We start from the raw sequence: 21,953 nt of genomic DNA on the forward strand, positions 1-21,953 counted from the left end.
CACGGACTCGAGGATTACGGGTAATAGAAGCAGGTTTATTAGATTAAAGCACAGGGAATTGCGAGGGTAATTTACAGAGAGCAGTGCTATTCCTAGATTAATAAGCAAGAAGTACACTGATGAGCATGTCACCCAACTTCTAGCGGCTGGTAAACTTGGGAAGGAGACACTGGTTGTCTCCTTGGGTTATCTTTCAAGTCACCCCAAATGGGCTACCTTTCAAATCAACCGGGGCTACCTTTCAAATCACTCAGGGCTGCCTTTCAAACCTCCCCATCATGGGCTACCAGCTCATTGTCGGCAGGGAATGTTTCCGTTTGTTGTTGTATTGTACTCTCCCAAGTGCTTAGGCCAGAGCTTTGCACAAAGTAAGCTCTAAATAAATACAACCGAAAGAAGAAATGAAATCACCCGGGGCTACCTTTCAAACCACCCCAACGCGTCCTACCTTGCAAATCACACAGGGGTCAGGTTCTCAAGGCGGAAATACTAACTTCTCCTAGAGCCAGCAGAGACGTCTAGTCGCTCACTCAGCACAACACAGGGTCTGACAGAGAGGGTGTCCCCAACTCCGTAGAGGCAACTCGCCACATCGGTGTGACAGAGTTCCAACCTGGTACCGAGAATTCCTGGAGTCCCCTCCCCATCTATACTTTGCCATTTCACGTTCCTCTTCCCTTCCTTTGACCATTTTTCGGGGGGCGGGAGGGAGGAGATCATGTGACTAGGCCCATCGCAGTTGACTCAATCCAGGTCTAATTGTTCGGCCTTATTGAGGCTAGTAGTGCCAGGAGGGATGGGAAATGTTAGCGCATCTTACTCCCGGGGCTAGTGAGCGCAACTTGTTAGCTTGGCCAGAGTGGGACTGGCCACAACCAGTCATGTAGCTTCTCTGTGCCTCATTCATTCATTCATTAGTATTTATTGAGCGCTTACTATGTGCAGAGCACTGTACTAAGCGCTTAATAATAGCATTTGTTAGGCACCTACTATGTGCAAAGCACTGTTCTAAGCGCTGGGAAGGTACAAGGTGATCAGGTGGTCCCACGTGGAGCTCACCGTCTTCATGCCCATTTTACAGTTGAGACCCAGAGAAGTGAAGCGACTCGCCCAAAGTCACCCGGCAGAGCCGGGATTTGAAATCATGAGCTCCGACTCCCCAGTCTGGGCTCTTTCCAGTTTCCTCATCAGTGAAATGGGCGTTAAATACCTGTTCTACCGCCCTTTGAGACTGTGAACCTTGTGGAGGATTATCGTCTGTCTACCCCAGTATTAAGCACAGGGCTTAACACATAGAAAGTGCTAAATAAGAGCCTCAGTTATCATTATTATTGATAAATGGTGACGACGGTAGAAGTTGTGGAGAAAGCTGTGGCGGAGGAAGAACCAGACTGCCCTCTAGAGATGGACTGGGGGCCTGGAGAAGAGAGCCGAAATTGTGCGCAGAGCACTGTACTAAACACTCCTTGCCCGTGATCAATTTACAGACATTAATATGAGCAGATCATTTATAACGTATAATCTCTAGGTAGGTCCTTCTCCAGATGATCCAGTTTTATCTCCAGGGCGTTGGAATGGGCCTGGGGTGCTGATTACCCAAACGTCTCCATGGGCCCATTGGATTTCCCTGCCCATTTTGTCTTCTCCTCCATTAGCTTCCTTAGGAAGGTTGTCCGGTTGGAGTTTGCAGCAAATGTGAACTGAACTTCTCACCCCTGGATTTTTCTTCTGAAGGTGCTGAAACGGCAAGGCTATGATGCGGCATGTGATGTCTGGAGTTTGGGAATCCTTCTGTACACCATGCTGGCGGGGTAAGCGTACCCTCTCCACAGGCATCAAAACCCATCCTAATTAAGCCGCTAATAACTTCAGCCGGGTCTGTGGGAAAGCATTTGTCTAGGTAGTGCTACCGATGTCTAGCTTGTTTAAGAACTTGGAGGGAGGTTTGTGACTCACCATTTTTGCCACAGTTCAACGTGGAATGACCAAAACGTTATGCCAGCTGCCTGACCGCTGGGAAGGGGGAAGACAATTAATCCCATTCCACCCCAACTTCATGCTGACCAGCTATTCTGGTCCCATCAATAGACTTTCCCCAGGTATCACCCCAGCAAGAAGAGCTGTTGGCAAAAAAAGATCCCAGCAACAGGGTGTTGTCTGAACAATCCTGCTGTATTTGGCTCTTACGTTGCCAAAAGGGCATTTTACAGGGCTAGAAATAGTAGATGCTCAGAGCTGGGAGTCAGAAAGTCATGGGTTCTAATCCCAGCCCCACCACTTGTCTGCTGTGTGAGCTTGGGCAAGGCACTTCACTTCTCTGTGCCTTAGTGACCTCATCTGTAAAATGGGGATTGAGACTGTGAGCCCCACGTGGGACAGACCCAATTTGCTTATATTCACCCAGCGCTCAGTACAGTGCCTGGCACGTAGTAAGCGCTTAACAATACCACAATTATTATTATTGTCAATCGATCATGAGTGAGAGTTCTATGCAACCAGGTCATATTAGCTGGTGCGGGACAAATCCTACTCCGTAAACAAGCCTTCAAAGTGATAAAGTGTTTAACCGCTGAAAAGAAGGGTCCTGAGTCTTAGTGACGGTGCTTGACACCACACTCTTTTCAGATCACAAAGTAACCCTTCATAGCTAAAAAACTCTGGCATTTTCCATACAATTCTAGCTTTGAAGCTCAGGGGGAAACTAACTTACTATAGGGGCTTGAGAAACTGGGCCTACGGCTTGTTTGCCATACATATTTCCAGGGGATCACAAAGGCTCAGAAAGAAGAGCAGTCTCCCGGGTTCCTCTCCGTGCCCCACCCTTGGCTCTGGGAGTCTGCCTTACCTGTCTCCCACATCTGGCAGTTAGCGGAGGGTCCACCAACATTATCCTCTGAGATTCCGGCTCCTGAGATAGTTTTGGAACTGCCCTGAGGCCTACCTGACAAGTAACTTTCCTTCAGAATTATAATCATCCACTGCACCACTGAATCTGGGTGGCACCCATTTTCCAGACATGGATTTTTTGGTAGTTTCCTGCCTTTGCAAAAATGGTTTGCCTATGGTTAGTGAGGATAGAGGTTGGAAACCGTGAGTTCTCTTAACCTCTCAATGCCTCGGTTTCCCCATCTGTAACATTAGAGGTGCCATGCTCTGCCTTTCAAATAGGCAGAATGTTCTGGGAACTGCATTAATCATTTCATGTGTATATACCTATTATCTTCACCTGACAAGTGGAACAGAAAATGATTCACCCGAAGCTGGCACCAGGAATCTTTAACTACATCGAAAATTGGAAGTCAGCCTGAGAATCCCGGAGTTATGGGTACACTCAGGGATGAAAAGGAGATAAGAGGTCAATGAATTATTTTCCTCATCCTTTTGGTAACAAGCAGGACAAGAAGAATTAGATCAATTTGTGATGACTGTGCAGAATATTTTAGATCAGATTGATAAATCAGATGTAGATAAATCAGCAGGACCAAATGACCTCCACCAGCGTCCTGAAGGAACTCAGAGGAGAAGTTGCTGAACTCCCGTTGGCCGATGGAACTCCCATCGGTTAAAAAATTCTGTACCCCTGAGAAATCAGGTCGGCGAGACTTATGTCTGGGCAGACAGTTGAGTCAGACTTGGAGAAGGTGAGCACTTTGAAAGACACAGTCTGTTGGAGAAAGCACAGTTTGATTTCTATAATGGCAAATCATACCTCACCAATCTGGTGGATTGCTTTGAAGGGGTAAACAAGCATTAGAAGAGAAGTAACGAACATAATGCGTCCAAAACAGAACTACCCAAACCTTCTCCACCACCCATCACTACCATTCTCCACTGTCTCATGAGCCCATGACTTTAGCTTTATCTTCGACTCATCTCTCTCCTTCAACACAGAATGTCAGTCAATTAATGGCATTTATTGAGCACTTACTGTGTGCAGAGCCCTGTTCTAAGCACTTAGGAGAGTACAGTACAGTTGGCTGACATGATCCCTGCCCTCAAGTCGAACGGCTGAGGCAAACATTAAATAAATCATAGGTAAGGTATATGTAAGGATAAGGATATACATAAGTGCTATGGGGATGTGGATAAGGTGGAGACGTGCATGGGAGAGGCAGTAGGGAGGGAAAATAGGATGGTTGGGTTTGTGGGGAGCTTAATGCGGGAAGGCTAACAGGAGGAGATATGATTTCATACGAGCTTTCAAAATGGCGAGAGTGGTTGTTGAAGATGTATGGAGAGGGACTGGCAGGAGGGAGAATGTTTAAAGCAAGGACTTGACTGTGAATGAGACAAGAATGAGGTAGAGTGAGTAGATTGGCCTTAGAGAAAGGAAATGTGCAAGCTGGGTTGTACTGGGAGTGAGGCTTGGAGAAGTAAAGTGGGGAGAGCTGATTGAGGGCCTCGAATCCAACAGAGAGGGATTTCTGCTCGACGCGGAGATGGACTGGCAACCACTGTAAATCCTTCTTAGAAAAATAATCCAGGTAGAAGAGTGAAGCGTGGACTAGAGAGGCTGGAGGCAGGGAGGTCAAGCGAGCAGGCTTATGCAGTTGCCGAGATGGGATACGAGAAGTGCTTGAACCAGTATGGTAGTGGAGAGAGAGGAGTGAATTCTGGATATGTGGAGAGGAAATCAACACAGTTTAGTACTGACTGAATATAGGGGTTGAAGGAGAGAGATGATATGTGCATATCTGTATGTATTTATTTGTATAAATGTCTGTCTCCCCCCTCTAGACTGTAAGCTCATTGTGGTCAGGGAATGTGTCTGTTGATGGTTGTATTGTCCTCTCGCCAGTGCTCAGTACAGTACTCTGCATGCAGTAAGCGCTCCATAAATACGATTGAATGAATGCAATCAGATTAGATACAGCCCTTATTCCACAGTCTTAAGGGGGAGAGAGGACAGGTAATTTAATCCCCATTTTACAGGTGAGGAAATTAAGGTACAGAGGAGTTAACTAACTTGCCAACAGTCACACAGCCGGCAAGAGTTGGAGCCAGCAATAGAACTTAAGTCGCCTGACTCCCAGCCTCCCACACCAGGATTGTAAATGCCTCGAGGGCAGGGTCCGTGTTTACTAAGTCTTTTTTACTCTCCCTAGTGCGTAGTACAGTTCTTCACACACTATAAGCATTTAATCGATGCCACCGATTATTTGGTTTATTGACAGTATACTAGGTTTTGAAAAGGTGACTCTAAGAACCGAAAGGTAGGGACAAATGGACGCTTCGTAATTAGAAAGTATAAATAGCGTCATCTCCCATGATCAGTATTAAGATTAGTTTTATTTAACCTCTTCGTAAATGATCCGGAAGAGAGAGTGTGATGTGAAATCTCCCACTTAATCGATGATGCTAAGATCTTCCTGATCGATATAGTGCCAACCAGACAGATTGGTGTTCAGAGTACTGTACTAAACACTTGGGAGAGTTGGTAGCCATGATCCTTGCTGACAAGAGCTTTCAGTCTAGAGGGGAAGATAAATATTAGAATAAATTATGGGCGTGTACATTAGGGCAGCAGGGTGCAGGTGGGATGAATATCAAGTACTTAAAGGGTACAGATCCATGTGCATAGGCAACATCGAATGGAGAGTAGGTGGGCTTAGTTGGGGAAGCCCTCTTAGAGATGGGATTTTAGTGGTAATCTGTCACATATAATAATAATGATGGTGTTTAAGCGCTTATTATGTCCCAAACACTGTTCTAAGTGCTGAGGTGGAGGGAGTTCCAGGCCAGAGGGAGGATGAGGGAGAGGGGTCAGCGGTGAGATAGACAAAACTGAGGCGCAGTGAGTAGGTTGGCATTAGAGGAGTGAAGTGTGCGGGCAGGGTTGTAGTAGGAGATCAGTGAGGTGAGGTAGGAGGTAAATAAAATAGGTTGCCCATCAAATCCCTCATCACCAGGATGAGAGGACACCTAATGAAACTTGAGAGTGGGTTCCAAATAAACACAAGGAAGTGTTTCACTAAGTGGGTGGTCAGGTTATGGAATTCCTTCTCTCAGGAAGCTGGGAGGTAGAAAATAGCAGCCGATTCAAGGGGGCTTTGGATGAATTCGTGGATGAGAGGTCAGTAATGGGTTTAGGGGAAGGAAAGTTAGAGATGTGGGAGGAAAGAGCAATAGTTTGGTTTTAGACGTGTTAAGTCCGAGATGCCGGTGAGATAGCCAGTTGGAGACATCGAGGAGGCCAGAGGAGATGCGAGAATGCGGGTCAGATGAGCAGAAGGGCTAGAAGTGATAGATTTGAGAGTCATCCGCATAAAGATATTAATTGAAGCCAATAGAGTGGATTAGCGCCTCAAGAGAGACATCGAGCAAGCTTAGAACAAGGCTCTGCTCATCATAGTCTTAGATTTTCATGTTCTAGTTTTGACTGTATGCTTTAGCTATCTCCAAGGTCATCCCTCTGGAACTTATACCTTGATCTCTGAAGCCAATGTTTTTAAATCAAGACCGGCAGTGAATCTGAGCTTACTGAAGGAGAAGAAAGAAAATAGGTGGTCATTTTAGCTCTGTAATCCTGTTGTCTGGTAGCAAATGATACCCTCCCTTCTGCAGAAATTGTTCTTGTCACAGTTGTTTGCATTTGGCAGATTCACCCCATTTGCAAATGGACCCGATGACACACCCGAGGAGATCCTGGGGAGGATTGGCAGTGGGAAATACCCCCTTTCTGGGGGAAATTGGGATTCGGTGTCGGATGCTGCCAAGGTGAGTCAATTCTGTTGGTCCTTGGCTGCTTTTGCACCATCCCACCTCCCCCATCCCTCTCTTTCCCTTCCTCTGAAGCCCCCATCATCCGCCTCTACCATCCACTCCGGATACCAGTCAGGGCCATCCACCACCACCTCCAGGCTGCTTGTCCAACTTTCTGAACCATTCTGATCCCTCTCTCGCATTCCTTTCCCCATCCCTCTGCTGATCCTTGGGAACTTCATTATCCATGTGGATGTTCCAGACGACCATTTCCATTTTCCACTTCCCATTTTCTGTCACTTCTCGACTCCGCTGACCTCCTGCTCCAACCCACCTCACGCACTCACCAACTTGGACATACACTCGATCTCCAGTCAGTATATAATCTCTACCCTCCTTAACTCTGAAATTCCTCCACCTGACATATCTAAAACACAATTCCTTTTCTTCTCACCCAATCCTTGTCCTCCTCCTGACTTTCGCGTCTCTGTAGACAGTCCCATCGACCTCACGGTCTCACAAGCCCACGACCCTGGCGTTATCTTCCATCCATCTCTCCTCATTCGACCCACATATTCAACCCCAGAATCCTGGCAGTTCAACCTTCACAACATCACTAAAATCCACCCTTTCTGCTCCATCCAAACTGCTATCACATTAATCCAAGCATTTATCCTACGCCATCTTGATTACCACATCAGCCTCCTTGCTGACCTCCCTGCCTCCTGTCTCTCCCCACTCTAGTCCCTACTGCTGCCTGTGTTATTTTTCTAAAAAAAGGTCCAGTCCATGTTTTCCCACTCCTCATCCACTTCGGGTGGTTGCCCATCCAGCTCCGCCTTAAACAGAAACATCTCACCATCGGATTTAAAGCAGCCAGTCACCTCGTCCGCTCCTACCTTACCTTGCCGCTTTGCTACTACAACCCAGCTTGCACATTTCACCCCTCTAACGCCGATCTACTCCCTGTTCCTCGAGCTCATCTATCTCACTGTCACCCACTCGGCCAAGTCCTGCCTCTGGTCTGGACTAACCTTTCTCTTCCTATCCGATGGACTATCGCTCACCCCACCTTGAAAACCGTATTAAAAGCACATCTCCTCCAAGGCCTCTTCTCCCACTCCCTTTTGTAGCCCCCCCCGCTCCGCATTTGGATTTGCACCTTTTATTCACCCCTCCCTCAGCCCCACAGCACTTGGGTAAAAATCTGTAATTTATTTATATTAACGCCTGTCTCCCCCTCTAGAATGTAACCTCATTGTGGGTAGGGTACATGTCTATCGACTCTGGTATTCATTATTATTATTAGTGTATTCTCTCAGTGTTTAGTACAGTGCTCTGCATACAGTAAGTGCTCAATAAATATATCTGATTGATTGATTGATCGCTTCATGAAATAGCTTCTCCTGCAGCTTTGAAGAAGGATGCAAATATTCCATCAGCTGACAGAAACTGTCCCCTCCTTGTTCTGCTCCTGGAAATTCACTCACCCCCTGGGTGGACTTTTTGACAATGAGAAAACGCAGTAGCGTCTGACTATCCAACCATTGGAAACAATGTTTTTTCAGTTTGTTTTGATCGTTTTGTTAAACATTCATTCATTCAATAGTATTTATTGAGCGCTTACTATGTGCAGATCACTGTACTAAGCGCTTGGAATGTACAAATCGGTAACAGATAGAGACAGTCCCTGCCCTTTGACGGGCTAATACTTGCCAGGCACTGTACTAAGTACTGGTAGATATAAGCTGATCAGGTTGGATACAGTCCATGTCCCACATGGAGCCCACAGTCTTAACTCCCATTTTACATATGAGGTACCTGAGGCAAAGAGAAGTTAAATGACTTATCCAAGGTCACACAGCAGGCTAGTGGTGGATCTGGGATTAGAACCCAGGACATCTGACTCCCAGACCCTAACTCTTTCCACTAGGCCACGCCGCTCCTTGGTTTTTTAGAATCCTGCCGTTCTCCCAGTCCAAGCCCAGTGTCTTCTACTCCTCAACTCCAAAGTCCATAGAGAAGCAACGGGGCTCAGTGGAAAGAGCCCGGGCTTGGGAGTCAGAGGTCATGGCTGCGAATCCCGGCTCTGCCACTTGGCAGCTGGGTGTCTGTGGGCAAGTCACTTCACTTCTCTGTGCCTCAGTTACCTCATCTGTTAAATGGGGATTAAGACTGTGAGCCCCACGTGGGACATCCTGATTCCCCTCTGTCTACCCCAGCGCTTAGAACAGTGCTCGGCACATAGTAAGCGCTTAACAAATACCAACATTATTATTTCTTAACTTCTCTGTGCCTCAGTTACCTCATCTGTAAAATGGGGATTAAGACTGTGAGCCTCAAGTGGGACAACCTGATTACCCTGTATCTACCCCAGCACTTAGAACAGTGTTCTGCACATAGTAAGCACTTAATAAATACCAACATTATTATTATTACTTAATTCAATGTGGCGAAACCCTCCTCTGTAAGCTTCCCCCAAATTTGCTCTCCAATCTGATCTATGTCTTTTTTATGTGGCAGTTTCTTAAATGTTTAGTACAGTGTATTGTACCCAGCGGGTGTTCGATAATTATCATTTTTTTAATGGTAATTGGCAAGTGCTTATACTAAGAACTGGGTAGATAGTAGGTAATCATGTTGGACGCAGTCCATGTCCCACATGGGGCTCGCTGTCTTATCCCCATTTTACAGATGAGGGAACTGAGGCACAGAGAAGTTCCTTGCCCTAGGTCAAACTGCAGACAATTCTGGGAGCTGGGATTAGAACCCAGGTCCTTCTGACTTCCAGGCTCATGTTTTATTCACCGGGCCGTGCTCCTTCCACTGCATTTCTACAGCTCTTCACTTCAAACCATCCTACAAACCCATCAAATCAACCGGAACTAATCGAGGATCCAGATAGCCCACCCATCAATCAATCAGTGGTTTTTATTGAGCCCCTAATCTGTGCCGACTACTGTATTAAGAGCTTGGGAGGGAAGGGTAGAAGAAGACATTATCCATACCCACAAGGAGTTTACATAAAACAGTTGGCAAGTAGAAGGAAGAAGTGCTCAAATAGTACGAAAAACTGTGCCTACAAGAGGTTGGGATCGCAGACATACCGAGATGAGAATGGAGAGGATGAGACCTGAGGAGAAGAAAAGTTAAGAAGCAGCGTGGCTCAGTGGAAAGAGCCCGGGCTTAGGAGTCAGAGGTCATGGGTTCTAATCCCGACTCCGCCACCTGTCAGCTGTGTGACTTTGGGCACGTCACTTCACTTCTCGGTGCCTCAGTGACCTCATCTGTAAAATGGGGTTGAAGACTGTGAGCCTCACGGGGGATCGCCTGATTACCCTGTATCTCCCCCAACGCTTAGGACAGTGCTCTGCACATAGTAAGCGCTTAAACAAATACCAACATTATTATTGTTATTATTATTATTATTATTAATCAGGGAAAGCCTTCTGAAGTTGAGATTTCAGAAGGGTTTTGAAGATGGGGGACGGTTGTCATTTGGTGGATTTGGAGGAAGAAACTCCAAAAAGGTGGATGTGAAGCAAACCTCTTAGGTTGGAGAGTCAAAAACAGGCACACCGAGAAGGGAGCTCTGGAGGAATGGAGAGTGTGAGTTGATGTGCGGTAGAAAAAGAGAGTGATTTAGTTAATAATAATTGTTGTACTTGTTAAGCGCTTACACGGTGCCAGCCACTGTACTAAGCCCTGGGGTAGATACAACGTAATCAGGATGGACAGAGAGGAGGGAGCTGGTGGAGCGACTGAAGTTAGTGGTCCGGAGTTTCTATTTGATGTGGAGATGAATGAATAACCGCCTTTCCTTCAAGGTGCTATCACAAACGAGATGCCTCCCTCTATTCCTATTGGCTCTTGGTTCTTGTTTACTCTCTAGGATAAGGCTTTTTAGACCTAAAACCTTTTTAAGAGAGAGGTTGAAGAGAAAGGACAGGGAATTATGCCCCATCTGTTTGGGGCAGTTTTATATTCTCCTTTTTTGTTGAGTCCTGCTTCTTGTCTGTTTATTTTCACCAGACGACCGCTTTCCCCACCTTCAAAGGTCACGTCTCCTCCAAGAGGCCTTCCCCAGTTAAACCTTCTTTTCCCTGACTCCCTCTCCCTTCTGTGTCATCTATGCACCCTTTAAGTCCTTGATGTTCAACCCTCCCTCAGCCCTAGAAGCACTTATGTACATATCCGTAATCGATTTATTTATACTAGTGTCTGTCTTTCCCTTGCCGTGGGCAGGGAACACGTCTACCAACTCTGTTGCGCTCTCCCGAGCACTTATACAGTGTTCTGCACACAGTGTTCAATAATACCGTGGATCGATAATCAATCAAAGGGCCGGGTGACAGACATAGAAGAAGATGAGCAAGGCCACAACTGGGTCAGCCCACGACCCGCCCAGTACAGGACTGTGACTCCAGTAGGATACTTCAAGGAGCTGTGTGACCACACCTTCCTGGACATCCTCCCTTCTGTCTGGGGATGCACAATCCCCTAACCTTCCCCTCTGCATCCTTGACTTTCCTTCCAGAGACCCCGCAAAGATGGTTTCCCAAACCCACTAAAATCTGCTGATATTTCGGTCGCTCAATCAGCAGTATTTGTTGAGCACTTACTCTGTGTAAGCACTTGGGATCCCTGCCATGGGGGAGACAAATACCGAAATAAGTTACAGGTAGGGCAGATCAATAGAATTTAAAGATATGTACATAATTAGTGCTAAGGGAAGAGGCAGGGAGGGAAGAAATACACACCGGTGCTTAGTGAAAGTGCTGAAGTGGGAACAGGAAGGGAAATAGGGTGGGGAAATGAGACCTTTATCAGAGACGGCCTCCTGAAGGAAATTGTTTACCGGAGAGCTTGGAAGAGTTGCAGGTGCTTATGCAAAAGTGTTCTAGAGGCAGGAGGGGATGTGAGATTGCAGAGAAGGTGAAGGGTCAGGGTGAGGTGAGGGAGATCTGTGAGTCAGCTATGTAGAGGTGGTTCTGGAAGCCTTGAGAGCTGATGACCTCCTCAAGGGAGTGAGGGTAGATTGCAAATAAATAGAAGGGGACGCAGAACTGAAAGACACCTCCAGTTAAGGAGTGGGGGGCAGAAGCAGAGTTGGCCAAAGAAACCAAGAGAGAACACTTAGATAGGAGGAGAACCAGGCGAGGACTTTGCCAGAGAAACCACGGTGAGATAGTACTGTTTCCAGAAGAACAGCATGGTCCAGAGTTGCTCGCAGTTCATGTATTCTCCCAAGCCCCTAGTACATTACTTATTCTAAAAATATTTAGCCAGACCCTCCTCTGCTTCCCATCCCCTAACTGGGAATCCCTCAAGGCTCAGGTCTGGGTCCCCTTCTATTCTCCATCTACACCCACTCTCTTGGAGAACTCATTCCCTCCCTTGGCTTCAACTCCCATTATTTGGAGATGATTCCCAAATCTATATCTCCAGCCCTGATCTTTCTCCTTTTCTATAGTTTCATATTCCTGCCTTCAGGACGTCTCAGCTTGGATGTCCCACAGACATCTCCAACTTAACATATCCATAACAGAACTTCCCATCTTCCCATCAGAACCTTGTCCTCCCGCTGACTTTCCCATCACTGAAAACAGCACCACCATCCTCCTTGGGTCACAAGCCCCTAACCTTGGCATCATCCTCACCTCATCTCTCACTCAATGCACTTATCCAATCTGTCACCAATCCCGTCAGTTTTTCCTTCACCACATCACTAAATCCACCTTTTCCTCTCCTTCCAAACTCCTTCCCCATTAACTGATGTGCTTATCCAATCCCACCTAGGATGTACCGCCTCAGCCTCGTCGCTGTCCTCCCTGCCTCCTGTCTGCCCCACTCCAGTCCGTACTCCACTCTGCTGTGCAGATCATTTTTCTAAAAAAAGTTCCCGCTTCCCCACTCTTTAAGAACTTCCAGTGTTAACCATCCACCTCCATATCAAATAGAACCTCCTTACCATCAGCCCCCTCCTATCTTGCCTCACCCAGGACACACACTTCACTCCTTTAACGCTAACCTACTCACTGAACCTCAATCTCGTCTATCTTGCCATCATTTCCTCCCCCATCTCCTGACTCTGGCCTGGAACTCCCTCTCTCTTCATATCTGACAGACGGTCACTCTCCCCAAAGCCTTATTAAAATCACATTTCCCTCCACGAGGCTTTCCTGACTAATTTCTCATATTTACTACACTTTCTCTCCCTTCCGTGTCACCCTTTCACTTGGATTTTGTCCCCTTTATTCTCCCCACTTTCAGTCCCACAGCACTTATGAGCATTTAGGAGCAGCATGGCATAATTGGACAGGCAAGGGCCTGAGAGTCAGAAGACCTGGGTTCTAATCCCAGATGCCTTCTGTGTGACCTTGGGCAAGTCACTTAACTTCTCTGTGCCTCAGTTGCCTCATCGGTAAAATGAGGATTCAATACCTCTTCTCCCTCCTACTTAGACTGTGAGCCCAGTCTAAGAACAGTGCTTGACATATAGTAAGCAGCGTGGCTCTGTGGAAAGAGCCTGAGCTTGGGAGTCAGAGGTCATGGGTTCAAATCCCGGATCTGCCGCTTGTCTGCTGTGTGATTGTGGGCAAGTCACTTCACTTCTCTGGGCCTCAGCGACCTCATCTGTAAAATGGGGACAACCTGATTACCCTGTATTTACCCCAGCGCTTAGAACAGTGCTCTGCACATAGTAAGCGCTTAACAAATACCAACATTATTATTTTTATTATATAGTAAACCCCTAACAAATATCACAGTTATTACTGTTATTGTCATTATCATTATTATTTATCTATCCATAATTTATTTTTACGTCTGTCTTCCCCTCTACCCTGTAAGGTCCTCCTGGGTAGGGCACATACCTTTCAAATCTGTTTTATTGTACTCTCTCAAGCACTCAGTACAGTGCTTTGCACACAGTAAGCACTCAATAAATATGATTGATTGATTGATTGACTAAACTACACACAGTAAGCTCTCAATAAATACTATCAATTGAGTGAGTGAGTGAGTAATGAAACCAACCAGAGCATTAAAATCCACGTGGTTGTGATAGCCCGTCTTCTTTCCTCTCCTACAATTCCCCAACAACCATTTCTCATCCCTCCCCTCATCAGTCCTTTGTCCTTCTCTTCCCTCTTAGTCTTCACTAGCATCAAACTGACAGTCGCCACAGCTGGGCTGACACATTTTGAAGCAGCATGGCCCAGTGGCAAGAACACGGGCTGGGGAGTCAGAGGATGTGGGTTCTAATCCCGACTCCGCCACTTGTCTTCTGCGTGACCTTGGGCGAGACACTTAACTGTCCATCAGTTCCCTCATCTGTAAAATGGGATTAAGACTGTGAGCCCCACGTGGGACAACCTGATTACCCTGTATCTACCCCAGCGCTTAGAACAGTGCTCTGCACATAATAATAATAATAATAATGTTGGTATTTATTAAGCGCTTACTATGGGCAGAGCACTGTTCTAAGCGCTGGGGTATACAGGGTAATTAGGTTGCCCCACATGAGGCTCACAGTCTTCATCCCCATTTTACAGATGAGGGAACTGAGGCAGAGAGAAGTTAAGTGACTTGCCCACAGTCACACAGCTGACAAGTGGCAGAGCTGGGATTCGAACCCATGACCTCTGACTCCCAATCCTGGGCTCTTTCCACTGAGCCACGCTGCTCCTCCAAGGATTTGCAGAAAGACAAAGAAAATACAGCATGCCGAAACCCGGGATCAAACCAGGGACCTTTAGATTTTCAGTCTAACGCTCTCCCAACTGAGTTATTTCGGCCCCGCTCTCCTCCTCTCTTCCCCCGCCTCTGCTCACGTCCCCACGTGGAGCCCCTCCCGGGTTTCCCGGCCCTCGCGCCTCCCTCTCCCTCTCTCCCGTCCCCCTCTGTCCTCTCTTCTCTTTCCCCTCTCCCCTCCTTAACAAATACCGTAATCATTTTTATTATAATTATTATTCCATTACCCTGAGGTTGAGGAGGAACAAGTGGGTTGCCTGTGCTCTGACTGAGTTCCCCCATAATCAAATGTACATCGATGATCAGCCACCAACGTCTACATTCAGTCAGCTGCCAAGATGCAGGAGCAGATGACATTCTGAGGTCTTTGGAAGGAATAATGTTTTTAAATATTATTCCAGAGAATCCTTTTCTCCAGGTATTCAAGAAGGCTGTTCATCAGCTCCAGTGCCCTTTATTTGAACTGCAAATACTTATTCATTAAACGTTATAAAGAGAGATTACTGTTCAAATCAAATGGGGAGGAGATTAATGTAGACTGTTGAAGCACTAATGATGTTTTACTCTCCATCTAGGTCCTTAATTACTCATAACTAAACCCTTTTCCTATTGGGTTCCCTATTCACTTTTTACGTTCTCGAATTCCAAAATGTTAAATGGGAAACACGGCCCATATTGAACTGGGTCTTTTCAAAGCTATTCCTTAAAAACCATGAGCGTGTTTCTAGCCACATAAAAACAAACTAAATGAAATGCTTTTTAAAGGAAATCGTGCAGACTGAAAATATCTGTACTTCAAGAGGGGTTTTGGATCCATTCCGGGACTGCGTGTCCAAACTGGGTTACTAGACAGAAAGGCCCTAAAGAACACGGAGGGTTACAGGGGTGAGATGGCCCATCCCTAACCATTAGATACACTAGACATTAGACATTAGTAGACACAGTTCCTCCGAGGTTCGGAGACTCGGTAGAAGACAGGGTCCTCGGCCGGGTGGACTCTGGGTGTGGCCCAGCAACTGAACCCCTTTTTTCCGTGGCGGCCCAGGAACGGGAAGAGAGAGAGAATGTGCTCAACCCATGTTTCCAAACAAAACGAACCTTTTCCTTCTCCTTCCGTTGCAGGATGTCGTGTCCAAGATGCTCTATGTGGATCCCCATCAGCGTCTAACAGCCGTCCAAGTTCTGAAACACCCATGGATTGTCAACAGGGACTACCTGTCTCAGAGCCAGCTCAGCCGGCAGGATGTCCACCTGGTGAAGGTACCTGGAAGCCACTGTGTGATAGAGCTGGGGGGCGGGCATGAGTGGGAGGCTCCAACAGTCGTGTTCTGCATCCCTCCTTTCTGTAAAGCAGCTCCTGTGACCACAGTTTAAGATTAGTTTAGAAAAGAAGGGTTTGCAATTGGTTTCTACCCCAGTTTTGACATCTCTTGAGATTCCCCTGCACTTCATTTTCTGTCCAAGTGTTCTCCGGGCATTTCTCCACATTCACCTTCGCGGAACAAAAATGGGGCAAAATACACCCCATCCTCAATTTTCAGTTTCTTTCAGACACTTTGGGATCTTTACATGAGAACAGTATGAAACTCAAAAAGCCACAGCTGAAATGCATTTTAGCTAAATTACACCATGTTGAGCCTCTAAACCTGTAATGCCTTTTGCTGGTCTTAAAAAAAAAGGGGGAGGGATAATAATAATAGTGTTGGTATTTGTTAAGCGCTTACTATGTGCAGAGCACCGTTCTAAGCGCTGGAGAGGATACAAGGTGATCAGGTTGTCCCACGTGGGGCTCACGGTCTTCATCCCCATTATCCAGATGAGGTAACCGAAGCACAGAGAAATGAAGTGACTTGCCGAAAGTCACACAGCTGGCAAGCGGCGGAGCCGGGATTTGAAGCCGTGACCTCTGACTCCCTAGCCCGGGCTCTTTCCACTGAGCCACGCTGCTTCTCTAAGGCCTAGGGCCTGGGAGAACTATCTCCGTCTGACCTGCCTAAGGTCCGCCATGGGGTCACGCTATCCAGAGGGCAGTCCTCGGCACTGAAGGGCGTTTCCAAGAGAGAAGCTATGCGATGGCGACCCTTAAAGAACGAGGATCGAGGCTCCGTCCCCTGGGGCTGGCTATGACCAGCCCGGTTGGCGGTGTCCAGGGTAACCACGTTCACCTCCCGGGCCCCCAAGGGAAACCAGACCTCTGCCCGACGTAAGGTCGTGCCGCGGAGCGATAGGCAGGTCTGGGTGGTTCAGGACATTTGGCGGTCGTATCACTTGCGGGACTTCCAGTGTTTCCTCTGTATCTTCCAGGGCGCCATGGCCGCAACTTATTTTGCTTTAAACCAAACCCCTCAGGCTCCGAGGCTGGAGCCTGTGTTGTCCTCCAACTTGGCTCAGCGGAGAGGCATGAAGAGACTGACCTCCACGAGGTTGTAGCAGGTGAGCCCCGGGCCCCCGGTTGCACGTTCCCCCGCTTCTCCCCAGAGAGAGGCAGCGGATCCTCGGCTGTTGGACCTCAGATGCCACGCTCCCGTCTTGCTGGACTCCCCAGAGGCCCCCCGGAAAGGCAGCACGACCCCGGACCTCGGTTCGATTTTCCGGCCCCACCCGCGGGGCCGACAGGAATCTGGCCAGGTCAGCGGGACCTTCGAGATGCTGTACGTCCTTCATCCTATGTCTGTGAACCCGTTTCCCTACATGTCCCAGGCGGCAGCCCGGACGCCGCTTTGTTTTCAACTGCCAAGTGTGCAGTTGATTCCCCAAGTTGCCGCTCTGCCGGCTCCGCGGAACCCAGCACCGATCGACAGGCCCTGATCTTCATTGCGGAAGCCCAAAGGTAACTCCCGTGATTCCCAGGCGTTCCAGACTGGACACTAAGCCAAGCTCCAAGAGTGGACACATGTTGGGATTCATCCAAATCTAAAGCGTTTGGCTTTCTTCCCCAGTTCCCTAGACTCGAACGAGATTGTAATATGTTGCTTCTCTCTCCTCTGCAAAAGAAGATTCTATTCCCCTCCCCTACCCAGTCAAGCTCACGTTACTTAGAAGACAAGAACATCTATGCCTTGGCGACTAGATTTTACAAGGCGGGAGAAGACTAAGCAAGACCTTTTTTCTCCTCTTTCTCTAAGAAAATTGGTCGTGTGTGTGTGTGTGTGTGTGTGTATGGAGGGGGGAGCAGGTGTACACTGGATCAAAGGATATGTTAGTGTTGCATTTTGCTATCTTTTCCTGTCTCCTTGGAGCCCACAAGAAACACGAAATCTAATTAAGATTTGGAGGGTTTTTTCCCCCAGAATGAAATTTTCCCATCACCTGCTTTTTTCAGAAGGCGATGTTTGTTTTCATGTGCTTCTCAAGGAAAAAACTGCGAATGTTGAGCTTGGTTACTCTATAGGTTCTGTTTCCGTCAAGCAAGTGGCCTCTTGGAGGCTCCCTGAAATCAGTGAAGCCAGGAGGTGGGGAAGGAGAAGCCGTGTTCATCGTAGAAATGTACTCTGTAGGAGCAGCGTGTTTGTGTTTGAGCTGATCTTCCTGTTAGGGAGATCCATTTTTAAGTCGAAGCTTGAACTTTTAGTAATGCGAATGAAATTTAACGTTCGATTTGGTGTGCCGTTCTCTGCTGGGGGTTAGGAGGAAGGTGGTCCCTCGGCCCCTTAGTCTCTGAAGAAAAAAAAGCAATGCTATGAAACCGTCAGGGAAGGACACGCCACCCAGCCAGGGAAACGTGGGTGTTCCTGTTCCCTGAGTGGGTCGCTCGGTTTTGCATCTGGGCTCTGCCCAGCCTTTGGATGGTTGCTCTACCTTTACAACCGTCTCCCCGGAATCTGTTAATGAAGCCACCCTCGTTGACAGGAACCCTGTCGAGGTTAGGGGATCCTTAGAGAGACTCAATTGTGCTTGAGTGGAGGTTCTTCTATATCGCGGGGGCTCGTTCTCACAGGACCCTGAGCTAAGGAAGACTCACACTGTCGTCTCTGCGACGGAAGTCAGTACGTGCACACAGCTGTTTCTTCCAACACTGCCTCCCGCCCTCTCCAGATTGACGTGCTTTTATTGGCGGAATGCTACCCGCTTCCTTAACCGCATTCTATCTAAAATACAGAGTGACAACATACATGATGGAAGAACTATTTCATTGTTTTTGTCTTTCCCTCCCCACCCAATCTCCTGTGCTCCCGAGTTCCAAAAGCAAAGCTGGGGCTCACTAGAGAATACACGTGCCCGCTTGCCTGACTGCTTTTCAAGCTTGAAAACCCCTCCCATTTCACATTTCACGGCCTCTTATTATCCTATTTGGATTCTTTAGAATGTGAAGAATAGACAAAAAAGATCAAGTTTTTTATTTCCTGGAAGCTTCCCCGGGTACTCATTGCAGTTTGACCAGCGTATTCCTCTACAGATTCAGAGTTTGTGCCTGCCTTGACCAAATGCAACATGCCTCTGTTGCTGCTTGCCCATTGTAGGGCGGGGGTGGGAGGGCGACTGACAGACCCGGCTGCTTCTGGGCCGAACTTGGCTGCGTCTTTTTGCTCTCCTAATTATTAAGCCTTATGGTATGTACTGAGAGCTTACTCTGTGTCAATCGCTCTGCTGAGCGCTGACTTAAAGACAGGGTAATCGATCGAACCCAGTCTCGGAACCCACTAGGGCCGCACAATCTGCGAATCGGAGAAAGCGGGGATCTTATCCTCATTGGACAGTTGGGGAAACCGAGTCGCAAAGGGTTTTTTTGTTTTCACTCTTTTAAATGACAGTCACACCGCACATCAGTGGCAGAGTGGGGATTAGAATCCAGCTCTCCTAACGAAGCCCCAAGCTTCATTCACTAGGCCACACTGCTGGGAAATCCACACCGCAGCTGTGGATTAGGGAGCCAGGGTGGCTGGGGCCGGGGCGGGCGGGAGGGACAGACGGGAACTAGACGTTGGAGACCTCGGGGCGGGGAAGGGGTTCCCGTGGCCCGCCGTGGGGTCGGCAGCCTCAGCTGCAGTTTGTAGATTCGAACGACCGGTCCCTCTCAAGCCACGCTCGTCCTGTCAGCTCTGTTACCGATAACCGATCCCCGATGCCGCATCTACTGAAGAAAGTCCCAAAGGCCTCTGAGAAAGTATTCTGCCTCGGTATAACCGAGCTTCTTTGGCTGACTGAAGAGGCTCCTCCATTTTTGCTCACAATGCAAACTAACGGAGAGCGGAATCCAGAGCGGGGGTTGTCCCCATCCCCTAAACAGGCAAAAGTTCAATATTCACATGTGCACGGCTACTGGACGGTCAGTTCTGCCAGGGTGTGTGTTTTCGCTACATTTTGGAAAGAACGCTGAGGGAGAGCAGCCTTCTTCGGTCTGGATAGAGTGTGATGCAATGGCAGAAAAATAAATTGTGGTATTTAGCGCTTACTAGGTGCCAAGCACTATGTTAAGCACTGGGACGGAGAGAGGATAATCAAGCCGGGCACAGTCCCAGCCTCACACGAGGTGCACAGCATAAGGGTGTATTCCAGACAAGGAAAGTGAGGCCCAAGGAGATGAAATGGCTTGCCCGAGGCCACCCAGCAGGCAAGTGGGGAAGCCAGGTTAGAAGCCAAGCCCCCTCTTTCCCAGGCCCGTGCTCTTTCCGCTGGACCACGCGGCTTCTCTTGTGCACGTGCATGAGTAAACCAGAGTTTTCCCTTAACTTGGGGTTCCTTTGGATTGTCAGGCCCCTTGTTCTCAGAGAACTGATTGTACATATGCACAAGTGCTTTTCCCCCCAAAAGGAGGGGTTGTGTCTCCGTGGCCAAACGCACCTTTCCCTCACCATCGACAAGCTCGCCAACCTTTTAACCCCCGCAGGAACGGCCTCATGAAAATGGGTTCCACTCGACAAAATGCCGTCCAAGGAGAGTCCGGCCTTTCCCCGCTTCTCGGTCAGATGTCTAAGATGAGATTCTGTGGGGTGATGTTAAGGAGGCTGTTTGGGTTTTTGAAGTGAAATTAGCACTTAACGTTGGTGGTAACGCGTAATCGAGATACATGAACCTTAGAAACCCGTGACTGGAATGTTTTTGTTAATTTTCCGTTCAGTTAATGAATCCTGAAGGTTTAATTTGCACTTTATTCAGCTTCTGAGGTGGTGTCTTTGCCCAGGGACTTCCAAGAGCCACGGAAATGAAAAAGGGCAAGGCAGGCCCCTTTGGCTAAGGAAGCCGTCTAGGACCGTTTCATTTCAGAAAGGGAAATTGGAACCTCCTCCGAGCGCCAAGTCCCCTCTGACCCCGAGACGGCCTGTGAACCCGCCTGGAAGACTCCGATACGCTTTTCCGAGCTTTCCGCCCAGATCCCGTGGCTCGGCGCTTGCTCCGTTTACCGACGCAGGATCTATGTTTACAAATCATTTTTATTTCCAGCGTTCACGCTTTACATTTTGCATTCGAGGTGGGCAGCCCCTGTACAGATATTTATTACGCTTTTCAGAGTTTCTGAATTGATTTTTGGGGGGGAATAAACATGAGTTTTATGAAGTGTGATATCTTTATAGCATAGCTGATTCCGGCCTTTCTGTCCCGTGGCGACCGACGGTCTGTAAGCGGAGCTTCTCGCTCCCTTTCTCCAGGAGCCGGGCTCGGCGTTACACTTGGCGATAGCGGGGGTGGTGACCCGATCCAGACTGGAACCGGCCAGTCCATCGTGCTGGGCGAGAATGAAGGGGAGGTGGAAGTGAGCGACTGTTCAGTAGACCGGGGCAGAGCTCCAGCGGCCGCGACCGGGAAGCCCTCACCGTCATCCTCCTTGCGCTCCTGAGCGGCTCGGCAAAGCCACCCTTCTTCCGGAAGAAATAAAACGACATTCTCACTGATTTTCCTTGACGAGGTGAACTCATTTTTAGTTGCTGAGAGCTCTTCCTAGATGGACGCCAAGCCCTCCACGATGTCAGACACATTTATAGCGCCCGTTTCCTGCTACTGCCCCGGCCGTCGGCCGAGAGGCCCCGGCCGTGGTCCGACCGGGATGGGCCAGTGGGATCGGAGCCAAGCTGGGCAGCGGCGTCTGGGAAGCCGCAGTGGTGCCAGGCCAGGAAGCAGCACGGAGACCACTCTGGCACAAGCAGTCCACCGGCCTTTGGGTGGGAAGCTGAGAGGGGAAAGCTGTAAGGAGTTCACCCCTGTGGTGCCAAGTCCAGGAGGAGGGTGGCTTCCCGCTCCCCCATGGAGTCGGCACCTGTGGAGCAGGGTTATTGAGATCCAAGGAGCACGTCGGAGATGAAGACCAGGCCAGGCACAAAGGAGGCACTAGAGGAATGTCGTCGGATGGACCAGTGCTTTCCCCCGAAGGGTTGGAAACTCAGAGTCTCCCTGAAATGGGCCATTTTAGTTCCCGACTCACAAGGTCTTTTAGTTCCCGACTCACAAGGGGATCTTGGTGTTCCCCTTGACTCCTCTCGTTCAACCTGCATATTCATTCCATCACTAAATTCTGTCGGTCCCACCCTCACGACACTGTTGGTGCCCCGGGTGGCAGCTGA

General features: G+C 48.4%; 1 protein-coding gene and 1 non-coding gene across 3 annotated transcripts in view; one reads left to right on the forward strand and one right to left on the reverse strand.

Annotated features, from left to right (window-relative positions):
• Window positions 1–21,287, forward strand: part of RPS6KA2 (ribosomal protein S6 kinase A2) — a 432,811-nt gene extending 411,524 nt beyond the window's left edge. Inside the window, exons 19-23 of one of the 2 annotated variants that reach the window (XM_029049085.2) lie at window positions 1,735–1,811; window positions 6,600–6,717; window positions 15,580–15,717; window positions 16,762–16,890; window positions 21,045–21,287. In XM_029049085.2, the coding sequence (XP_028904918.1) occupies window positions 1,735–1,811; window positions 6,600–6,717; window positions 15,580–15,717; window positions 16,762–16,887 (459 nt within the window). In that variant the 3' untranslated portion in view covers window positions 16,888–16,890; window positions 21,045–21,287. Of the gene's footprint in view, window positions 1–1,734; window positions 1,812–6,599; window positions 6,718–15,579; window positions 15,718–16,761; window positions 19,350–21,044 lie in introns of those variants that run through there. The other variant, XM_029049086.2, reaches the window with a different exon arrangement.
• On the reverse strand, window positions 14,429–14,501 carry TRNAF-GAA. Its single transcript has one exon. It is a non-coding gene; the product is annotated as a tRNA-Phe (tRNA).
• Window positions 21,288–21,953: the final 666 nt, after the last annotated feature.

Source organism: Ornithorhynchus anatinus, chromosome 21, assembly GCF_004115215.2.
Source record: "Ornithorhynchus anatinus isolate Pmale09 chromosome 21, mOrnAna1.pri.v4, whole genome shotgun sequence".
Taxonomy (NCBI): domain Eukaryota; kingdom Metazoa; phylum Chordata; class Mammalia; order Monotremata; family Ornithorhynchidae; genus Ornithorhynchus; species Ornithorhynchus anatinus.